General features: G+C 38.2%; 1 protein-coding gene, 1 non-coding gene and 1 pseudogene across 2 annotated transcripts; 2 read left to right on the top strand and 1 right to left on the bottom strand.

Moving 5' to 3' along the window:
• The window catches only part of LOC132370834 (olfactory receptor 10V1-like), an 81,275-nt pseudogene that overhangs the window by 30,118 nt on the left and 27,747 nt on the right, over window positions 1–23,410 (bottom strand).
• Window positions 6,225–7,154, top strand: LOC132370836 (olfactory receptor 10V1). The gene has a single exon (XM_059931664.1). The coding sequence runs from the start codon at window positions 6,225–6,227 to the stop codon at window positions 7,152–7,154; it is 930 nt and encodes a 309-aa protein (XP_059787647.1).
• On the top strand, window positions 10,114–10,219 carry LOC132371194 (U6 spliceosomal RNA). The gene has a single exon (XR_009504815.1). It is a non-coding gene; the product is annotated as a U6 spliceosomal RNA (small nuclear RNA).

The raw sequence follows: 23,410 nt of genomic DNA, 5'->3' as shown, positions 1-23,410 counted from the left end.
AAGTCAAGAGGAATTAATTTCCCAGAAGCAAAGAGAAAAGGGGATATTGCAGAATATGGAAAAGAACAAAAAAACAATGAATAATGTAGACTAAGAAGGAATATCAGAGATATGAGAGTAAAGTCGAGAGGAATTAATTTCCCAGAAGCAAAGAGAAAAGGGGATATTGCAGAATATGGAAAAGAAAAAAAAACAATGAATAATGCCACATGTGGAAATTTTCTTTTTTGAATATTATTTCAAGGTAAATCAAGTGAAAATAGTAATTTTTCTTTTCCCCAACTGACCGCATCACTGAGTTCATCAACAAGTGACTAAAAAATAATCCTTAGGGAAGCTGTACCAATGGAATAATCCTGATGCAATTTTAACTCTTAGGAACACTGAATTTAATCTTGTTGTTTTATGCTTCCCAAGCAGACCTTCCCAAGTCATCTCAGGGGACCAAGAGCGTCACTTTAGCCAGCTTAGTTATTATGAATGTCATTATTTGATGATAATTTCAAGTCCAAATATCAAGGGAACTTCAAAGGTAAGTTCCAGGTTACAGAGATATAAGTATAGACAGATGTTACCTTATACAAAGAAGAGGCAGGATGGACCATACTCTCAGTCCCAGAATTGATCAGATAGGAATCAGATCTAGTTTGAGAAGAGCTTTAACATAGTGCCCTGAATCAGTGAGATACATGAATCTAGAAGTGGTAAGCATGCCAGCCCACAGATCTTCTGAGGACAGACCACTGGGGCCCTCAGCATTTAGCAAAGGATTCATGTAAATCTGCAATGGCTTACAGTCCACAGGAGTACATTAAAAGGTAAGAATCTCCTTCCAGACTCCAGATTTTAGAAGATTAGGAAAATCCCTAGCTTGTAACCAGGACAAGGCTTGCTGTGGACATTGGCCAAGGAACAGAAACTAAATATGGAGTGGAGCTTTTCCCAGAAAGAGTCAAAGTTCAGTTTTGACTCAGAACCAGCGTCCTTTACTAGACAGTTTAAGGAGAATTCAAGAATGCATACTGTGAAATCCATGTTCTTCAAAATGATTAATGGCAAGAAGGAGGCTCTGTCCAAAATAGTCAAGGGATCATGCTCTAGATCAGATTGAGTCCGAAATTAACTGGCCTTGAAATATAATGTCAGTACTTTCAAGGTTTCTCCAGTTTAAAAATATATCTGTCATCCCAAATGTCAATAGAAGCTGAAGAATTAGAAAATATCTACTTCTGTTATAAAAGGAATGGCTAGAAGGTTTCTTCTCATTAAGAATCCCCCATATGTTCCGGTACATACAAAATGAAATTTGATTTTCTCCTGTTAAAAAAAAAAAAAAAGAATCCCCTGTATGCATTAAAAAATAATTCTAATTACATGCAATTTTTCAAAAAGCATTTTTGGAAAAGAGAGATACGCCTGCACTTTCCTAACACATTGTCCTTTTACAACAGCCCTTAGCTGAATTTGACTTGTATTCTTTTTATTACTCTATCTCTCATTCAGTTTTGGCCTCTTTGTGTATTGACACCCCCTCTCATTCTCTACACTTTTCCCTCTTCTCTAGAGCTATACCTTACATAGAGAGGGGTCTTAATAAATATTTTTTAAAGATTTATTAAAATAAATATTGATTAAATGAGTAGTTGGTGAGAGAGGATGAAAAGAAGGAGCAAAAAGGAAAGAGAGAGAGATTACAAATCAGGGCACTGAGCACTGACTTTGTAAGGATCTGAGAAAGGCTTGTGGCATGTCACTTTACAGTGAAATAGTTTGTAGATAAAGGACAATTAGAATGAAAGGATTTGTCTTTCTAGGACACCTATCAGTCAGCCTTATACGCAGTGCATTGTTCAGTGAGGTACAATTTATTTTTGTGATAGAAGCTTAGACTTGCTTCTGACTGACCTAGGAATTGTGTTACTTTGCCATTTACTAGCTGGGCAAGTTGGTTAAAACTTTAAGCCTGAGTTTCTTCATCTGAAAAAACTACGGACAATAAAGGTACATGTTGCATAGGACTGAAGGACCCCTTAAGTGAAAGGATGCCTGTAAAATGATTAGCATGGTGCACAGTACCCAATAAATGTTACCTATTATTATGCAGTAGGAGAATAATAACTTTTTGTTGAGTGTCTGAATATGTCATTTGATATACTCAAACTATGCTTGTAAAAGTATTATGTTGAAAAGTATTATGTGCGATTGCCTATATGCTACCATTATTGACTTTCAGAAGCAAATTCTATATGACTCAACCTATTAACAGTAAAGGGAATGATCCAGCAACCCCACTCCTGGGCATATACCTGGACAAAACTATAATTCAAAAAGATACATGCACCCCCATGTTCATAGCAGCACTATTCACAATAGCCAAGACATGGCAACAACCTAAGTGTCCATCAATAGATGAATGGATAAAAAAGATGTGGTACATATATACAATGGAACACTACTCAGCCATTAAAAAGAACAATTCCCCCACATTTGTATGCTTTTTTTAATGAATGCATTCTCCTAAAATCTGGTTGTATAATCAAAGAGACAGTTTACTGACTTAGTTAAAAGATCACCTTTTCACTACCTTTTTCCCCTTGTTATTAAATGTTGTGTACAATTTAAATTGAGAGAAACTGACAAGAGAGGGTGGAAGGTGTTGCAAACAGAACAAGAATAAGGGAAAATCTGGCTGACAGTCTTGTCTCTATGACTCCATGAAATAGACGGCATCTCAATCATCTTTGCATCCTCTACAGTACCGTGTATATTTAAATAATGAATTAAAAAATGACCTACTGGGGCAACCTTGAACAAGTCAGGCATTCTCTTTGGACGAGATGGATCATATAACCTGGCAGAGCTCCGATTCTGTGGGTATGTGTGATCTTTCATGTCCACTAGTCAACCTGTACAGGGTTTATGTGAAGGACGAAGAACTCATGAAGCTTTGTTCTTGGTCGCATGATTGTAAACAGTCTCAAGAGATGATAAACCATCTTTCCAAAGACTAGTTATCCCCTGGGAGTTTTCTCTAGGCATACTGATCTTAGAAAGTGTTGACTACTACTTTAGTTGTGTTCTTTGGAATAATAAAGGAGGGGGTGTTCCAAGTCAAGATTTTATATTTGGGAAGTTTGGGGAATTATATATTCCACTGAGTAATAGCCAATCTAGGGTCTAAATCTGTACTTTTAGATCTTTTCTACTTAGGTAATCTAATTAGCACGAGAGACGATTTACATTCCTAAGGACTTGGTGATCAGCCACCAAGAAATCTCTCGGAAATCTTATGTTTTTATCTCCCAAAATTCACGCAGATCTTTTTTCTATGCATACTATTTCCACGTTTTTATTTTTTTATATCCAAAAATTTTCACATTAAAATTGACTTTTTAAAAAAGCAGTGCTATGTTGATCCTAGGACTTCACTTTGTTCTGGACACAGCTCTGTACCGTCTAGATTCTAGAATATATACATTCTAGTCTAGGAAGCACAACATGGATTCAAATAACCCCTACCATCCCTCCAGATTTACATAAAGAATGAAGTAAGCAAAGCACTCAGTTATTTGTTTGCATGATGCCCGACATTTGGTTCAATATTTTGGCATCATTTAAAACAAATATGTTCCAGACCATCTTTTGAAACATGTGTCTAGTTGGTTTCTTCTTTGCAATAACAAAAGCACTTCATATAATCTAAAGTTGAGATACTTTCCAGATAAAACATAACTTACAGCTTTATCTTGTCACAATGAAGAGACCACAATGAGTGAGAAACTTTCTTTTTAAATAAATTTATCCATTTATTTATTTTTGGCTGTGTTGGGTCTTCGTTGCTGCGCACAGGCTTTCTCTAGTTGTGGCGAGCGGGGGCTACACTTCGTTGCGGTGCATGGGCTTCTCACTGCGGTGGCTTCTCTTGTTGTGGAGCATGGGGCTCTAGGCGCACCAGCTACAGTAGTTGTGGCTCTCGGGCTCTAGAGCACAGGCTCGGTAGTTGTGGCACATGGGCTTAGTTGCTCCTCGGCATGTGGGATCTTCCTGGACCAAGGCTTGAACCAGTGTCCCCTGCATTGGCAGGCAGATTCTTAACCACTGCGCCACCAGGGAAGTCCCCATCGTTTTTAACCAAACACTTCCCCTCTGCTCCTTACGAGAGAAAGAAGGGAGATTGTTTTTGTTGCATTGGCAAGGGCAGTATTTACTAGATAAACCACAGTCTAAATTATAATTATGCTTCTCTTGCCTGGAAATACTGTAATCAAACATTTTTGGTCTCAGATCTTAGGTGCTCTTTTTCCAATAGACCATCCAGAGTTCTACCTATGGCTGAACTATAACCTATCAAATAACAAAGCCACTTAGGAGATATAAAGTATAGGCGGAGGCAGTGTAGTGTAAACAAAGATTAAGGACAAAAGCTGTATAGACAAACTTTCAAATCCCAGCTCTCCCATTTCCAACTTATGTGACTTCAAAGCACTTTTTAACTTTTTAAAATCCTGTATGTCTTCATCTGTAGAATGGGGATGATAATAGTACATGCCTACTAAATTGGTTTAATGGATGAAGTAAGCTAACGCATTTCAGTACTTTCACTTTGCCTAACACTTAGCATGGAATAAATGATAATTTGTCATAAGACTGAGCCCTCGTCCTCCAGGAACCTAGAATATAATTTGGGACAGAACATACAGATACAGTAAAGACAGTATGTTAGCTCTAAAATCATAACATTATGAGTGACATAGAATTTCAGAGAAAGGAGAGAGAGATTTAAACTGGAGTGGCCTAGAAAGACTTTGCAAAAGAAGAACATAACCTAGAATTTTAAAAGTGGGCAAGATTTGAATCAGACAACAGATAGAAGACTTCTAGCTAGAAGGAAAATAGAATTATATGAAGCAGAAAGGAGAATGATGGATAAGAAGCCAATGAGTAGACCATATGGTATATAACAGGGATAATTGAGGGCCATAGTGGGATTAGCCTAAAAAAGTCTGATCCAGGAGAGACTGGAATAATCAGCAGAGGAGTGAGAAAGCTGTCATTTAATAATTAGGAAGGCATTGAAAAATTTTAAGCAGATGAATAATATGATAATGGACAGCAGGATGTATTATAGAGAGAAACAAAGGGAAATGGAAGATTAGATGGGAGGCGATCACAAGAATCCAAATGTAAGGTAACAATGGATAGAACTGATAGGGCAGTGGGAAGGGACCAAAGTAATAGATATGAGAACTTTAAAAATTTTTTATTTTATATTGAAGCATAGTTGATTAACAATGTTGTGTTAGTTTCAGGTATACAGCAAAGTGATTGTTATACATATACATCTATCAATTCTTTTTCAAATTCTTTTCCCATTTAGATTATTACAGAATATTGAGCAGCGTTCCCTGTGTTATACAGTAGGTCCTTGTTGGTTATCTATTTTAAATACAGCAGTCTGTACATGTCAATCCCAAACTCCTAATTTATCCCTCCTTCCCCATTCTTCCCCCCCGGTAACCATAAGTTCACTCTCTAAGTCTGTGAGTCTGTTTCTGTTTTGTAAACAGGTTCATTTGTATTATTATTTTTTTTAGATTCCACATATAAATAATATCATATAATGTTTGTTTTTTGATATGAGAAAAATTTGAAGGACCAACTATCAGTATTTAGGGACAAATAAATACTGGTATTTATTGGATAAAGGAGAGGAAGCAAAATGAATCAATAAAGTCTCTAGGTTTTGAGCTAAATTACAGAGCTTGTGATGCAATATCACAATGTACCTCTAGCACAATTTTCTTTAAACTATGACACACAGCTATTTATACATTCCTAAAATTTCACATTTCAAGTTTCCCATAATGAATTGATACCCTATTTTATCTATTTTGTAACTTTGAACTTTAAATTGACTTTATTCATTAATTCATTCAGCAAATACTTCTTGGAAAACTTTCTCTATCAGGGACTATGCTAGGCACTGGAATTAAAGCAAAGATCATCAAAATCCCCACCACTGAGGATTTCTCAGTCTTCAGTACTTGAGGGTAAAGGTGGCAAATGTACAAATTTTAATGTTCCATGATCTGCTTTAAAATGAAAGTGTGCACATAATTGCCAAAGTACTTCCGTCAATGGAAACGTTGGGAAAGCATCGTATTAAATGAGAGGTACCTAGAGACTGTGCCATCTTCCCTTTTCGTAGGTCCAATGCCGTACCCATGGAAGAAATAAATAAAACTGCAAAGATACAATTCTTCTTTCGTCCATTCTCAGCTGACCCAAAGGTACAGGTGGTGATTTTTGTGGCCTTCCTGGTGATGTACCTGACCAGCCTCAGTGGAAATGCCATCATTGCAGTTATTGTCAAGATCAACCACTCTCTCCACATCCCCATGTACTTTTTCCTGGCCAACTTGGCAGTTCTGGAGATCTTCTATACATCTTCCATCGCCCCACTGGCCTTGGCAAACCTTCTTTCAATGGGCAAAACTCCTGTTTCTATTACTGGATGTGGCACCCAAATGTTTTTCTTTGTCTTCTTGGGTGGGGTTGATTGTGTCCTGCTTGCAGTCATGGCTTATGACAGGTTTATAGCAATCTGCTACCCTCTACGATACACCCTCATCATGAGCTGGCCCTTGTGCGTGGAGTTGATGGTAGGATCCCTGGTACTGGGGTTCCTGCTGTCACTACCACTGACTATTTTAATCTTCCATCTCCCATTCTGCAACAACAGTGAAATCTACCACTTCTACTGTGACATGCCTGCCGTCATGCGCCTGGCTTGTGCAGACACGCACGTTCACCAAACTGCTCTGTATATCATCAGCTTCATCGTCCTAAGCATCCCCCTCTCAGTGATCTCCATCTCCTACGTCTTCATCGTGGTAGCCATTTTACAGATCCAGTCAGCAGAAGGGCACCACCGAGCCTTCTCCACCTGCTCCTCTCACATCTTAGTGGTCTTCCTGCAGTATGGCTGCACCAGCTTTATATACTTGTCCCCCAGTTCCAGCTACTCTCCTGAGATGGACCGGGTGGTGTCTGTGGTCTACACTTTTATCACTCCCATTTTAAACCCCTTGATCTATAGTATGAGGAACAAGGAATTGAAAGATGCCCTAAGGAGGGCACTAAGCAAGTTCTAGGTAGGATGGTTCTATGACTTATTTAAATCAGGACACTTCTGAGAATGAAATGGGATGCGATTAATAATTATGCTGCGATGATATACATGAGCCAGGACTGTCCTCAACAAACTGAGACATAGTATTCTAGAAGAATAATGAATGCACTGGAGGAAATGAATACTACTAATTGAAATAAAGCTTTATCACATAGGGCAACATGACATCTTGGGCATGGATGGAGGAGCTTCAGCATTTATTTATTGGACCTCTACTGCGTACTAGGTACTTTATGTGGGTTATCTCACTCAGCCTATAATAAGTATCATTGTCTTCATTTTTAAAAAAGAAAACTAAAATAGCTAACAAAAGACATATCCAGGATGAGAACACAAGTATTGGGAAATCTAAAGACTAAGCTGTCTTCACACAATGACGCTCCCCTTGTTCTAAGCTCGCTCTGCCAGTAGGAATATACGTTACCTCGTGCAAGTTTCTCCATCTCTCTAGGTTTCAGTTTCCTTATTTCTGAAGTGGCAGAGATGTGTTCTTTCCAAGGTCATAACATTATGTTTTAAATATTGGCCCAGCAGATCCTGAATGGGAAAAAAAAAAAAAAAAGAGGCTTTGCAGTTAGCCAAAGGAAGGAGGAATTTTTTTTTACATTTCCTGTTTTGTTAACCAAAATGAAAACTCATGATTCTGTTCATAACGTTTAAAGAGCACCCCAGTAATAAAAAGCATAGTAATAATGGAGGAAATGTTGTTTAATTTAATAAGTGAAAACATAGGAGAGGAAGAAAGTGGGCATCATTGAATTTGGATTCCTTGAGGATCTCTTCTATCTCAGAGAGTGTTACAGACTCTGCTTGAGCTTCCAAGGAGAGAGGTCATTAACTTGTAAGACACTCCATTCCTCGCTGGACAATTCCAGTTATTAAAGTACTGTACCTTATTTGAGCTAAAGTCTATCTACAAACAACTTCCTCCCACTGATCCTGTCTTTCCCCTCTAAGAGCTCTCTTCTACATGACAGCTCTTCACATGTATTAGGACCGATTGTGCATCTTCTATAAGTTTTCAGTCCTCTTTTCTCTAGAGCAAGTACTCCATCAACTTTTCCTCCAGGAGATTACATTATTTTTTTGAATTTTTGAATTTTATTTTATCTATTTTTTTATACAGCAGGTTCTTATTAGTTATCTATTTTATACATATTAGTGTATACATGTCAGTCCCAATCTCCCAGTTCATCCCCCCACCCCCACCGCTCCCACCACTTTTCCCCCTTGGTGTCCATACATTTGTTCTCTACATCTGTGATTCTATTTCTGCCCTGCAAACCGGTTCATCTGTACCATTTTCCAGGAGATTATATTTGAACTCTCTCATCATACAAGTCACCTTCTAGATTTTCTCTAGCTCCATATTCTTCTACAAATTTTCAGAAATAAACAAAATACACTGGGAATATTTTGTTCTGGGGAACTGCTACTTTTACCTGTGAACTATATTTCTATTAATTCATCTTGATCATTTTAGTCTCATAAATATGGTATCAAATATAGTTTTCATATGGCTTTCAATGCTGCCTGACCATAATTTATTTTACTAACATACATGGAGGACTTTTCATTTAACACTGATATATTGTGTTTTTATTAGTTTTGGCCAAGTGACTAAACTGACAAGTCATCTTCAGGATTTATTTTATTCATCATAATTTTGTGTCATGGTCAAAATTGCGATCATATTTCATTTCCTTTGTCTAAGTCATTAACAAATATCTAAAATAGGACAGGATGAATGCAGCATCTATGGTAGTCCTCCTCTTTGAGAACTGTTGTCCAACTAGATAGAAACCTGCTCAGTTAACACCATCTGTGGTACACTGTCACAATTATGAGCCCCACCCCCTGTCGACCCCATCATCCTGTATCCATGTTTTTAGGTGACCCCTGTCACCCACGGATATGTGACTTGCTTTGCTGCAGGCAGAGGCTTTACCCTTACCCTTTGGTGCCTGTCCTCTCTTCCTGCCCTGAGACTGACATGTGAAGAAACCAGGGCTAGAATGACACCTTGTAGAACACAAATTGGATGTCAAGTTGAGGCTCCCTAGACCAATTCCAGTCAATCCACCAATGACTGCAGTCACATTAGTGACCCCAGTAAGACCAGCAGAAGAACTGCCCAGTTGAGCTAGGCCAAAATGCTGACCCACAGAACCCTGGGCAAATAAAATGATTGATATTTTAAGCCCTTAAGTTTGGAGTGGTTTCTTTTGCAGCAAAAAATAACCAATTCGCCATCCAATCTATAATAAACCATCTCTCCAAGAAGGACATCATAGGAAGCATATCAAATCCTTTCACACAATCAAAATACACTGCAGCACTTGTATAAACTTAACCATTTAGAAGCCTTATTTTTAAATTGAGGTGCATTTGTCATAATTTGTCTTCAGTAACTTCCTATGGGCTCTTAGTCATCACCAGGTTTTTCAAATGCTTACAAGTTATCTGCCCAATCATGTACTTCCAGAATTTTACTAGAGATTGGCATTGAGATAGCTATTTTATTGTTTGGAAACCCACTAGTAAAATAAGTCAGAAAGAGAAAGACGAATATTATATGTTATCACTTACACATGGAATATAAAAAATAAAACAAACTAGTGAATATATCAAAAAAGAAGCAGACTCACAGATATAGAAAACAAACTAGTGGTTACCAGTGGGGAGAGGGAAGAAGGAGGGGCAAGATAGGAGTAGGGGATTAGGAGGTACAGACTACTATGTATAAAATAAATAAGCTACAAGGATATATTGTGCAGCACAGGGAATATAGCCAATATCTTATAATAACGAGTATAATCTATAAAAATTGTGACTCACAATGTTGTACACCTGAAACTTAAATAATATTGTAAATCAACTATATCTCAATTTTTTTTAATTAAAGGAAAAAAGAGAAATGAGCGCTCCTCTTGCAGCACATACACTAAAATTGGAATGATACTGAGAAGATTAGCATGGTCCTTGTGCAAGGATCCCATGCAAATTTGTGAAGTGTTCTATATTTTTAAAAACAAAAAAGCCAACTCATAGATACAGAGAACACATGGGTGGTTGTCAGAGGTGGGTGGGGCGGGGGGAGAGGAGGCAAAATGGGTGAAGGGAGGGGTCAAAAGCTACAAAATTCCAGTTACAAAAATAAATAAGTCCTAGGGATGTAATGTACAGCATGGTGAGTATAGTTAATAATACTGAACTGTACATTTACAAGTTACTAAGAGAGTAGAACTTAAAAGTTCTCATCATGAGAAAAAGAAATTTGTAACTATGTGTGGTAACAGATATTAACTAGACTTGTTGTGATGATCATTTTGCAATATATACAAATATTGAATCGTTATGTCTCATACCTGAAACTAATATAATGTTATATGTTGATTATATCTCTATAAAAAATAAAGAAAATTAAAAATTAAAGAAATGTATATGATAGCAATGTGGACAGCAGATAACCAGCTAGGCTGTGTGTGTGCATGTGTGTGTGTGTTAGTTATAAATTACAAACTTGAATATTCTCCATGTGTTTGACTTGTATGGGACAATTTTCTGATCTGTATTTTGCCAGTCCAATTAGACAGCCTACCTACCCAGGGGTACGGTACTAGATGGTCTTTGACTTTTGCAGTCGATGTACAACTTGTGGAGGCAACTTGGCCTGTACATAATCTGTCCCAACCACCATCTGGTGAGTGTTCACAAACTTCAGAACCTAAAAGGATTTAGACTTCCCAGACACCCTAACAACTTAGGATGTTATTTAATTTCCACCAGTCAGATGCAATCCCTCAAGACATGAATTAAAACTGAGTAACCTGGAGAAAGAAGTGCCCTGAGCATGAGGCTTCCATTTTTGCTGCTGGGAGTCTAGCAGATGAGGTGTGGCTCTGGAGCCAAAAATTCCATCAATGGGGACTCCTTGATCACCCAGACTCTTTCAGATAAATGTCATGTTTCCTCTGGGTGTCCAGTTCTGTGCTATAAAGTCTTTCCTAGAGTCCCAGCCTAGAGCCTGCTTCTCCATCCCTTTCAATGATTTGGTAAGCACACATCTCACTACATCCAATCTTTTCTGTTTAAAATACAGAGGATTGTTAAAACCTAAACAATATACCTCCATGCTTTCCTATTAGATATCTTGTAAGGATATGTATTTTTATTGAGCTATTTAGCCCAGCAACATGTCATCTAAAAAGGCTTTCCTGACCACGCTTCCCATGCCAGAACAAGTGACCACACTCTCCCCCATGCTCCCTCTGTACCTTGAGTATAACTACATCACAGCATCTGTAACATTGTAGTGCTCATGTACACTCTGACCTCTTTGGAGGAAGTAACTATTTATGTTAGCTTGGTGTCTAGAGATTTCAAAAACATCAAATTAATCCATTAATCATTAATTCACAGTCATTCTTTCAGGGCCAGCTCACCTCCACCGTAAAGCTTTACCTGACTCTTATTGTCCCTCTGTCCTCAACTATGATAACATCACTTTCAAGGGACAGTCTCACATTGGACTTCATTATTAGGGAAACATTCCTGGCCTGTGTGTTTTATCTCCCAAGTCAGATGCTGACCTCACTGATTCCAGAGACCCTACCTAATATATCTTCAAATATCTCATAAATTTGCCACAATGAATGGGTGACACTCAAAAAAAAAAATCATCTGGAGAAGTACAGGTTAAATAACCTAATGGAAGAAACTGAACACACCAATCAAAGCACAGAAATACTCCAAAGACTAACACAGACCATATAAAATACTGTCTTTCTTAGTTATCCACCACTGCTCTTTATTAAACATGTAGGAAGATGCACTATGCTCAGGGTCTAACATCCAACTCTTCTTTTGTGACTGTCTTTCAAGATTCCCAGCCTCTTTGTCATCCTTGCTTTCAGTGATCCCAGCATGGGGAAAGCCCCCAGCTGTGCACAGAAAGAGACTTTCTTTATCCTTAGTAGCTAGGTGCTTGTGGTTCAGTGACAACCTTTCCATAGAGAAAGTCTGAGTCTCCTAGAAGTAACTTCCTAGCAATATACATTACCAACCTATTTACACATCTTCCAAGATGAAACTCCAGGCAATATCATTTTATTCACACTTCACGGGATGCTTGGGGATATTATTGTTTTTATTATTGAAAGAATGGAACTAGGGAAGGAAGGAAGGAAGTAATGAAGGAAGGGAGGGAGGGAGGAAGAAAAGAAAGAGAGAAAGAAAGGTGGGAGAGAGGGAGGGAGGGAAAATGAAATAGAGCCCAGGTCAAAGGCACTTTCTCTACTACCTCTCTTTAGAGAAAGCATAAAGTATATTCTATTTATAATGTAATGTAATGAGTTAGTTCTGCTCCAGTTGCAATGATCCTCTGAGTCTTGGTTACAACAATCAATAATTCCTTCCTTCATTCATTCAATGGGTATTTACTGAGTATCTACTATGTGTGGCATCCTGGAACATACTGGGAATGCAGCAGTGAATGAACAGAGAAGATCTTTGCTCTCATGGAGTTTACAGTCTAATGGGAGAGACATAGAGTAAACAAAGTAATTACATTTCAAGATGGAATCTCTGTAAAGGGTTGCTCAGTTGAATTAAGGTGAAGGATTACATAAGATGCTATTAAAAGGAGTTGGGGTTTTGAGCACAAGCCACCTGTTCTCCTTGCTTGGCCCTGCAATAAACCTTTCTCTGCTCAAAAAAATAAAGAAAAAGAAAAGATGCTATTAAGAAACAGGCCTATATGTGATGCTTCATTGTGAGTTCTGGGAAGAAGCAGTGGCTCTAAATTTTAACCAGGATCCCCTGGTATATAGAGAAGTAAGGAAATGAAAGATGCAATGAAAACAGTCTTTGCCTACTGTACATTTTGGTGTCAATTTGCTAATAAATTAAATTCTGGTGTTAAAACAACAGAAAAGATAATTATAGACTGTGATAATTGCCATAAAGGCAATCAACATGATAACACAATAGGAAATAAGTGAGTGAGGAATATCTATTTTAGATAAGAATGAGTATGTACACACTGTACTCAGTTTCCCCTATTGTTAACATGACTAAAGTACATTTGTCATAACTAATTAACCAATATTGACACATTCTTATGAACTAAAGTTCTTACTTTATTCAGATTACTTTATTTTTAACCTAATATCCTTTTTCCGTTCAAGGATCCCATCCAGGATACCACATAACATTCAGCTGTCATGTCTCTTTAGGTTCTTCTTGGTTGTGAGTTTCTTAGACTTTCCTTGGTTTTAATAACCTTGACAGTTTTGAGAAGTTCTGGTCAGGTATTTTGTAGAATGTCCTTCAAATTGAATTTGTCTGACAGTTAGACAAGGGGTTATGAGTTTTGGGTAGAAAGACACGAAGGTAAAGCATCATTCTCATCACATCATGTCAAGGGTACATACTGAAAACATGACTTCACTGTTGACGTTGACTTTGATCACCTGACAGAGGTAGTGTTTGTCAGGTTCTCCAGTGTAAACTTACCCTTTTTTCTCCCTTTCCAAATTGTATTTTTTGGAAGGAAGTCACCACTTAAGTTCACACTTAAGGAATAGGGAGTTATTCTCCCCCAAACTGAGAGGGAAGTATCTACTACTTGGAACTCTACTGTATGGGAGATTTTTCTATTCTCCCCCTTTAATTTTATTCAATTATGTATTTGTACAAGCAACTAATCATGAATATTTATTTTGTCCTTTAGGTCATAATCCATGTACTGCTTTATATTTTTACACTGTGGATATTTTTATTTATTACAGGTAAGAATAGGGGGAAGATAAAAGAAAGGAAGGAATGGAGAAATGGGGAATGGTAGGAAGCAAGAAAAGAAAAGAGATGAATAATAATGAAGAGACTTCTTGGCTCTGTCTTTTGAGCATACATCCATTTCAGAGAAGAGATGCAGGTCAAAAATTAGACTAAGTGTTCAAGCACTGAGTTCCTCCCCCTCTCTTCTGATTTCATCCCATATCCAACATCAGATATAGTATGAGATCTTGAGACCAAACTGTGGAAAAAGACATGCTCCTCTCTTTAAAGATCTTATAGTCCAGAGGGGGTAACAAACATGATAACAAACCACCATGATTTGATGCAACAAAGGCTAAACTGAAACATGCATGAAGTACTATGAGAGGCATGGTGGGGAGTGAATTACAGTCTGGGGTAACCAAGCAAGCCTTCACAGAAGATGTGGCATTGGAGCACCTGAGGAAGGATGAGCTGGAGTTTTCTAGGAAAATATTTGGAGAAGCGCACTCCAGAGAGAGAGATTGACATTTGGACTGCCGTGAGGAACTAATAGAATTGCTTAATTTACCATTAGGGGAAAAAGTATATTTATTTCCCCAAGGCATCAAGATTACAAGGAATGAAATAATCAGGATACTAGGGCTTTGTAAGACATGAGAAAGAGGGAAAAGAATATAAACTGTGCAGTCTTATAAATGAGTTGTGTCAGTGCATGAAACAAGAAAATATCTCTGAACTATTGGCCCCAATATTTGAGAACTGGCATACTTTATTTAGATGTGTGCTAAATCTTTGTTTCCAGTTGTTATCAGAGTTCTCTTTGTTAGAGTTAATTTAATACAAATTCAACTTTATTCTTGAGTCAGATAATTATGCCTTAAGGTGACACAGTGCCATCAGAGAATTATTATAACATGCCCACATATATATCCCTAAAGGTTCTAACTCCATTTAATAAGCCTCAGGGTAATGAATCCAGGGAGTGGATAATCACTGAGCTGAAGCCCTGGTCTCCTGACAAATCTCTTGCTCCAATGTCAACCTTCAAAACTCCAGCTTCCATTTCTGGTTCTTCTCCAGGTTTTGAAACTAATTATTTCTTTTATTTACTTTTTCTTTTTTTTTTTTTAACACCCATGGCCTTTGGTTATTCCCTTTACCAGCTTCATTCATTAAAATGAGTGAAAAGAGGCAATGCTATACTTTCAGATGACTCAACCCTGATCATCAAAGTAGAGACTTTGCATGTGTACAGTACTTTTCCATAAGCAAGGTTCTTCCAAGAATATTATCATTTTTATCCTCTTAACAGAATCCCTATGAAACGGACATTATAATACACATTTGTCAAATTGGGAAATGGAGCATCAAGACACTTAAGGGATTAGCCCAAGGTCACCCAGCTAGTAAGAGACAGGAGTAGAATACCAACTTAAATGTTCTGATTAAGTCCAGCTCACATTGAAGGCAGCAATACAAGTTCCCAAAATGATGTTTCAGTATATTGTGTGGTTCTAAATATGAAACTCCATGATCTACTCTGTCATCTACATTATGAAAACTTGGATTCCACATTTTAATTGGTCCATTTCCTCTCACCAGAACTGCACAGATTTGCATGAATATCAACCCAGCAGACAGTAAAAAAATCAACCTAATTACTGTAAGCAAATGCTGACATTTTGCCATCAGTTGTCTGTCATAGATAGAGGACCCTATAACATCATCTAACCCAACCTCCTAATTTTTACAAAAAAAAAAAAAAAAGTGGAAAGGCCTCTCAGAATGTTACAAGTCTAGTTAATGACAACAACAGACCTAGAACCCAAGCCAACCCGGTCATCAGCCAAGTACTCTTTCCAACTGACCACATGAAACGAAAGAACAAGACAACTTCCCACAGCCTGCTGTCTAAAACATGTTATCATGGTTATCAACCTTCAGATTCTAGCTGAGAAACTGGTCTCAGAAATAATAATAATATCTTACAATTGTATGGTAAGTTTCCATTTACAAAATGTTTTCACGTGCACTTGATCCTCAAGACCAAAATGTTCCTAGTTTGCTATTATATTATCCTCATTTGGCAAATGGGGAGTACACCTAGGTTCTGTGAGTTTGAGTGATTTGCCCAAGGTCTTCTGATGGCAAGTATATGCTCTTTCTAGTTTTTTATGCTTCCTTTTCAGTAAACTAGTAATAAGAATATTAGGGAAGATTGCATATCCAAATAGGTAAGATGCCTTGCCCAGGAATTTAAGTTTATGTCTAAATTTGAATTTGGCATCATTATTTTCATTATAAATATAATCCATAATTATTAAAGAAAGTGTTTAAGGGGATAAAAATTAAAAGTTCTTAAAAATCACATTTATTCCCACTACTAAAGAAAAACTGTTATTAACATTTTGTTAAATTTCCATTTGATCTCTTGTTTAGCATGTTTTTAATGTACCTGTAGTCATACATTATCCTCTTTCACTTAAAGTTATATTCATTTCCTATGTCATTACAGACCTATTGTAGACATAGTTTTTGATAACTAAGATTCTATCATGTTCTTAAGAAATTATTTGTTCAAGGGATTATGGCTAATGCTTTTTAAAAAAAATTACCTCTTAGAGGTAGATCCTAAAGTATGTGGTATCTAGGAGTTAAAATAGCCCAACTAGGGGAGTGAATGGAAATATAGATGAAAGAAGGGAAGCCAGGAGTTGATGACTGCTGAAGCTGAGTGATGGGCACCCAGGGATTCATTGAACTCTTCTTGCCACTTGGGTATTTTGACATTACCCACAATAAAAAGTTTTTTTTTAAAGAAAACATCTCACCATGTTGCAGGGAAAAGTGGGGGTATCAGAGGACGGTAATGTCCCAGGTCTCAGGCGAGTCCTGGGACAGCCGCCTAGTGTGGATTCTTGGCTTTGCACAGGAAAGAATTCAAGAGTGAGCCATAGTAAAGTGAAAGCCCGTTTATTTAGAGAGATATAGATTCCATAGACAGAACGTGGTCCATCTCAGAATGTGAGAGCGGCCCTGGGAGAAACACATTCCCCAGACAGAGTGTGGGTCATTTCAGAAGGCGAGAGGCCCCGAAATATGGCGTAGTTAGTTTTTATGGGCTAGGTAATTTCATACGCTAATGAGTGGAAGGAGATTATTCCAACTATTTTGGGGAAGGGGTGGAGATTTCCAGGAACTGAGTCACCACCCACTTTTTGGCCTTTTATGGTCGGCCTCGGAACTGTCATGACGCCTGTGAGTGTGTCATTTAGCATATGCTGATGTATTACAATGAGTGTATAATGAGGCTCAAGGTCTAGTGGAAGTCGACTTGTCTGCCATCTTGGACCTAGTTGGTTCTAACCAGTTTATGTTTTGTCCTCAATGGCCATGTCATCCTTTTAAGGACTGTGCCCTGCCCCCTTTCTGTCTCAAGCATGTGATTGTAAAAGTGTGCTGTAGATTTAGATTGTCATTCTCAATTCATTACTCTCTCCCTCTGCCACGTAACCTGGCTGTACCCTAAAGGAGGCAGAGTAAATTGGCGGGCTCCATTGACGTCGGTCTTGGTCATGTGACTCTCTCTGACCAATGGAATGTTAGCACACATGATGGAGCACAGATTTCAGACATGCTTGCTTGATTTGACTAATCCCCTTACCTTCCTGTATCACAATGAGAAAACCATGCCCCAGGAAGCATGACCCTTCAGTTTGGTCCCAAAACAAGACATGTGCAGAAGATCTAAACACAATCTGAAGCCTGAAGCCAAGTCTATCCAACCTTCATCCTGAAGCAGAGCTGCCCAAGCTGGCACACAATCACCTGCACAATTTTTTTAAGTAGATAAATAAATTCATGCTTATAAGTCACTAGGTTTGGGATTGGTTTGCTATACAACATCTTTGTAGCAATAGCTGATTAACAAAGAGTCAAACCATTCTCCCCAAACTAAACATTTTAGGTATTTCCAGTTTTTTAATAATACAAATAGTGGACATGTTTTTGTACATAAAACTGCTCCACTTTTTCTGATCATTAAGTTCAGATATGCTGTTATGATGCTGTTTATGTGGGTAGGTTGAGAAAGTTTTGTTTGTGGATATTTTTCTAAAAAGGACAATTATGAAAAGAATTAGAACAAACTCATACTTTGTTTCTTGATGTCAGAAAGATTGTAAATATAATTTTGTTTTCTTTCTTGACATTCAAAAAGATTCTTTCCTCTTTCTCATGGAACTTGCTAAAACTAGCTCATCTGTAATCTTTCTCAAGTTCTGTCTCTTTCTTTCCAAATTCCAAGAACAAAAAAAGTACAGAGGCCTGATTGTGTAATAGTAGCATCCAATGTTGATGTGGGTGGGCTTCATTGCAAATAAAAGGGCCCTTTAGTTTGATTTTCTAGAGATTGATCGATCTTAATGGATATATGTCATAAGTTCAGTTTACAAAAACTGGAACTGAATCAGTGAATCCCACCTAGATCCATTTTTCACCTGGAAAATTCAGGAATATGTGGCTAACTGCTAAAGGGGCCAAAAGGTATTATAGTATCTATGGGCAATGGAACCCAGTGTCCAATGTTGCAACAACTTGTGAATAATTCTTTGGAGAGAAACTCTGTGACCTCCTCTGAGTCATCACTCTGCTGAGAATTCTAATTGTTCTCATGAAAATTCCAACTATGTTTTGTTACTGTATCTAAAATAAGGAGGGAGTAGAGTAGGGAGAGGGGAAGGAGAAGAGGGAAGGGAAAGAGGAAGAGGGAGGGGAAGGAGATAAAGAGGAGTTGTTCCTGGAGGTCAGGGAAATTATACATATTCTTTCACTACTGAATACAATAGTTGCTAGAGAAGAAGGAGAAGGAAGAGAATGAGGAGTGAAGATGGGGGGGGGTGGGGGAGAAGCAGGAGATGAAGGAAAAAAAGGCAAAGTTGAAGAAGGAGCTGTTCCTGGAGGTTAGAGTTAGGGTTAGGGGTCAAACTGTGCGTGTGCGTGTGTGTAATATCAAACACATAATTGCTAGACAAAAAATGTTAAATCACAGAGGAGTCTTTCTGGCTTCTCACTTATTCCAATTAATAATATGCACCTGGGGGCTTCCCTGGTGGCGCAGTGGTTGAGAATCTGCCTGCCAATGCAGGGGACACGGGTTCGAGCCCTGGTCTGGGAAGATCCCCCATGCCGCGGAGCAACTGGGCCCGTGAGCCATAATTACTGAGCCTGCGCGTCTGGAGCCTGTGCTCCGCAACAAGAGAGGCCACGATAGTGAGAGGCCCGCGCACCGCGATGAAGAGTGGCCCCCGCTTGCCACAACTAGACAAAGCCCTCGCACAGAAACGAAGACCCAACACAGTCAAAAATAAATAAATAAATAAATTTTAAAAATAAACTGTAAAATAAATAAATAAATAAATAATATGCACCTGGAACCAAGCTGGTTCCTCTGCAATGCTACTTTACAACAGCGATCCTCAAAGTGGAGTTCCCAAGGCCAGGAGAATCCACATCACCTGGGAACCTGTTACAAATGCAAATTCTCAGGCCCTCCCTCAGACCTACTTAATCAGAAACTGGAGAAGGTGGGGTCCAGCAACCTGAGTTTTAACAAGCCTTCCATGTGATTCTGATACATAATAAAGTTTAAGATCCACTGCTCTAGAAAGTGGCCCAGCTGGGACATGATCAACATTCACAGCTATCCCCAAATTTTTACCATCTGTTCCCCATCCTCATTCTCTTCTGGGAGACTAGGGTTGGCATGGTTACTATCACCACAAGTCTCAGTAATTTCTCTGGTTATTAGAGTCAAAGCATGGGAAATTCTCTTTCCACCACTACCCCTCTACATTGCAGTTTCAACGTCAGTTCCATTTTCAGCAATAAGTGATATTTCAAAACGAAAATGTGATATTCAGATACGCTCCACATGTGTTCCACCCAGTGGCCAATCTGGCACCTGAAAAGCGATTTATCTGTTAGTTCAGTTCTCAAAGTCTTTAGTATGCTGTTTGGAATCATTTCCACTAGTATGTGGCTCAGGGGCGAGCCCAGGAGTTCATCAACAACCTTATCAGGTCATTTTCCTAAGTTCCTCCCTCTCCAAAATCTCCCTGGTACTTTCCAGTTCCCTAAGGTTCTCCTATTTGGTCAGAAAGCTGAGGCTTTATTTACCCTATGCTGAAGGGAGTTTCCCTTGACAGCACCCAAGTCTGAGTCCAAGCAGCAGGAAGATGGGAGAGGAGAAATCGACAGGGGTTCACCTACCTTCTAGGACAACAGGTCCTTTGATTGGAGAAGGAAGTACCCTCCCTCGGAGTTTTAGGTGCCTTTGGTTCCCACTGCTGCCATTGTCACCACCAGCAGCTCCCTTCTCACTCCTCAAGTCTGCACCAGATGGTTTCTCTTGGAGCCCTGTCTATCCTTGTCAAAACCCACTTCTGGGTTTCAGGCTGCCTTGAGTCCAGGCCAAGGAATACTGGAGAGGGAACAAAATGGGATAAACCAGCCACCAGTTGAGTAGTACTTAATTCTGGTCTTCTTCCCCAAACTGCCTGCATCTATTTGCTTTTCAGAGTCCCCAAATGGCTGCTCCTTGCGTTTTGTCCAAGTTTTATAGCCGCATTCAGTGGGAGGGACAGGGTAGATGATGCTTACTTTATTTTGCCCAGAATCAGAACCAATCTAGACATTCCTTTTTTATTGAACTAAAAGCTATCTCTCCATAATTTCTTATTTTTAGTTTTTGTCTTACATCCTGGGGTCTCACAAAATAAAGCTTACTTTTCTTCCCCCCCAAAATCCCTATATCTTCAAGTTTCCTCTTCTCAAAGCTAAAATTAAAAGTGTAATGGTTTTATAAAACTTAGATTTCTTATTTTAGGGTAAATAAAGTCAAACCACAGATGCACTTGGTAGGTACAACTTGTGGAGTATCCAGCTTCAGTTGCTTGTTTGATCTCCATTTGAAATTGAAAAGTCGACATTGCACAAAGTTTCTTTTCTATCATAAGATATATCAGGATTGGCAGATCTCCTGCATCTGGAGATAACCTCTGTCCCCCCCACCTGCACACCGCAAATCTGCTTCTTATCTTGGTTTCAAGATGAACCCCAAGAACATCCACTGTGGTCTCAGTCTTACTTCACATAAGTTCTGCAGCAGCTCTGGTCTCTGGTTCCTGGTCTTCTGGAGAAAAAGATAGTTTGCATTCTTTATGGATTTTGGCAACTCTCTATTGACCTTATATTGACTTTTCTCTCTATTGAAAGCTTCAATGGCTCTGAGCTCGAGAAAATCCAGTTCAGAACCCTGATTTGTTCAATTTGCCTGAAACATATGTACTAACAGGTTTCTTTTTTTTAAGTTGTTCTAATTTTTACAGTAATTTGACATATTCATCTTTGGCTCTTCTGCAGCATCTACACCTAACCTGCCTAGGTTTTCTGTTGTTTCTTATGCTCTCATTAACTGATGCCATTTTCCCATGAAGTTTACTTCTTTTAAAATCTCTCCTCTCACTAAGAGCAGTCCCCAATTTTTTCTGTTTCAAAGTTCTGCTCCTTTGAGGGACAGTTCCTCTAGGTTCCTGTTTATTGTCTCCACTTCTCAGGTCAATTGCATTCTTAAACGCTTATGTATCATCTAGCACAAAGAAGATACTCAAAACAAATATTTGTTGAACAAAAATCTACTGTGAGTCTCATGAAGGATCAAGGCTTTCCAGTCTAAAGTAGTTCTTCCCATATCATTAGACCTTCTTTGATGTCTCATTATTTATATGCCCACGAAGATTGATTTAAATTAACTCAACAAATATCCATTAACTACATGTGTAGAATTTAAAAAAAAAAAAAGCTCACCATTGTGTTTGACTTTAATCAGACATGTAGTCTAATAATTTTTAAGTACATAATATTACCTATAATATGAGACAGAATGCCATAAGAAAGGTTTATATAAGTTTAAAGAAAAGCCTGTTCCTGATTATGCTATAAGGAACGACTTTATGGAGAAAATACCTCTTTAAGAATGTTAGGATAGGTTGGAGTTTGACAGGAAGTGACCATGGGGTATGTTCTAGTGGGGTGGAATAATGAGATGAACAAAGGCATGGAGGTGGGAAAGAATAGGACCAATGTAGGAAATAGCTTGATTAGCATGCAGAGCAAAATTGGAATTCTTCTGGGAAATCTAATGGAATTTAAGACGCAAGAAAAGAATTTATAAAGCGTCTTGAATGGCAAGTAGGGATTTTGTTTTTAAACAATAGGATAACAGTGAGCCACAAAGCAGAAAAATAACATAAACAATTAATATTTAATACATGAGTCAGAATATGGAGAGATTTTATAATTGGATAATAAAAGGTACTACTTACTGGGGACTTACATATAATAGACATTGTACTGGATGCATTGAGTTTTTTTTCTTTTTTGTCTGCCAAGAAGAGCATACTCCAGGGCTTCCCTGGTGGCGCAGTGGTTGAGAATCTGCCTGCCAATGCAGGGGACACGGGTTCGAGCCCTGGTCTGGGAAGATCCCCCATGCCGCGGAGCAACTGGGCCCGTGAGCCACAACTACTGAGCCTGCGCGTCTGGAGCCTGTGCTCCGCAACAAGAGAGGCCGCGATAGTGAGAGGCCCGCGCACCGCGATGAAGAGTAGCCCCCACTTGCCGCAACTAGAGAAAGCCCTCACACAGAAACGAAGACCCAACACAGCCATAAATAAATAAATAAATAAATAAATAAATAAATTTATTAAAAAAAAGAGCCTACTCCAGATAAAAATGATTTGAGTGGATGCAATATATGACAACTGTACAAATTTGAATGGAATACATAATAGATTAAAATAGAAGATCTTCTACAAGTAGACAACATAGCAAAACTCTCTTTGATACCACTGAACTTTTATATCCACCAAGAGCTATAACAACTATTTTTCAATTCCAACAAAATCCTGGAAACTACTGAAGACACATTTACCAAATATAAATTCAGAGCTATTGTCAAATACATAATAGAAAATGTGAGTTTGCTGCCATGTTTCTAAAAACACAGTAAAGGCAATATACAATGCTCTTTAGAAAATTGCTGATGATATAAATAAGAATACAGTTTCCAGAATGCAAGCCAAAGATATGCCTTAGAAAATATCTACTTTTAAATTTACTTTTCCAAGTTATAATTTGACATAATATTTTATGTATATTAATCTTTTAGGCAATATGAGGCAGGCACTAAAATTCATTATACATAATGCTCTTGGAAGCAATTGAAAGGACAAAATAAGTTCTTTCAAAACAAACAAACCAGCGATACTACAAAAAAAATACATCACACACACAGGTATATATATATATATATATATATATATATATATATATATATATTTGATGTCCAGTAAATTTTCAGAGACTCTGAACCTT

Source organism: Balaenoptera ricei, chromosome 8 (assembly GCF_028023285.1).
Source record: "Balaenoptera ricei isolate mBalRic1 chromosome 8, mBalRic1.hap2, whole genome shotgun sequence".
In the NCBI taxonomy this organism is placed as follows: Eukaryota; Metazoa; Chordata; class Mammalia; order Artiodactyla; family Balaenopteridae; genus Balaenoptera; species Balaenoptera ricei.
This window is presented reverse-complemented; position numbering and strand designations above follow the sequence as displayed.

Excerpts from the sequence above, each read along its gene's own strand:
- LOC132370836 (XM_059931664.1), top strand. The coding sequence starts at position 6,225 with ATGGAAGAAATAAATAAAACTGCAAAGATACAATTCTTCTTTCGTCCA.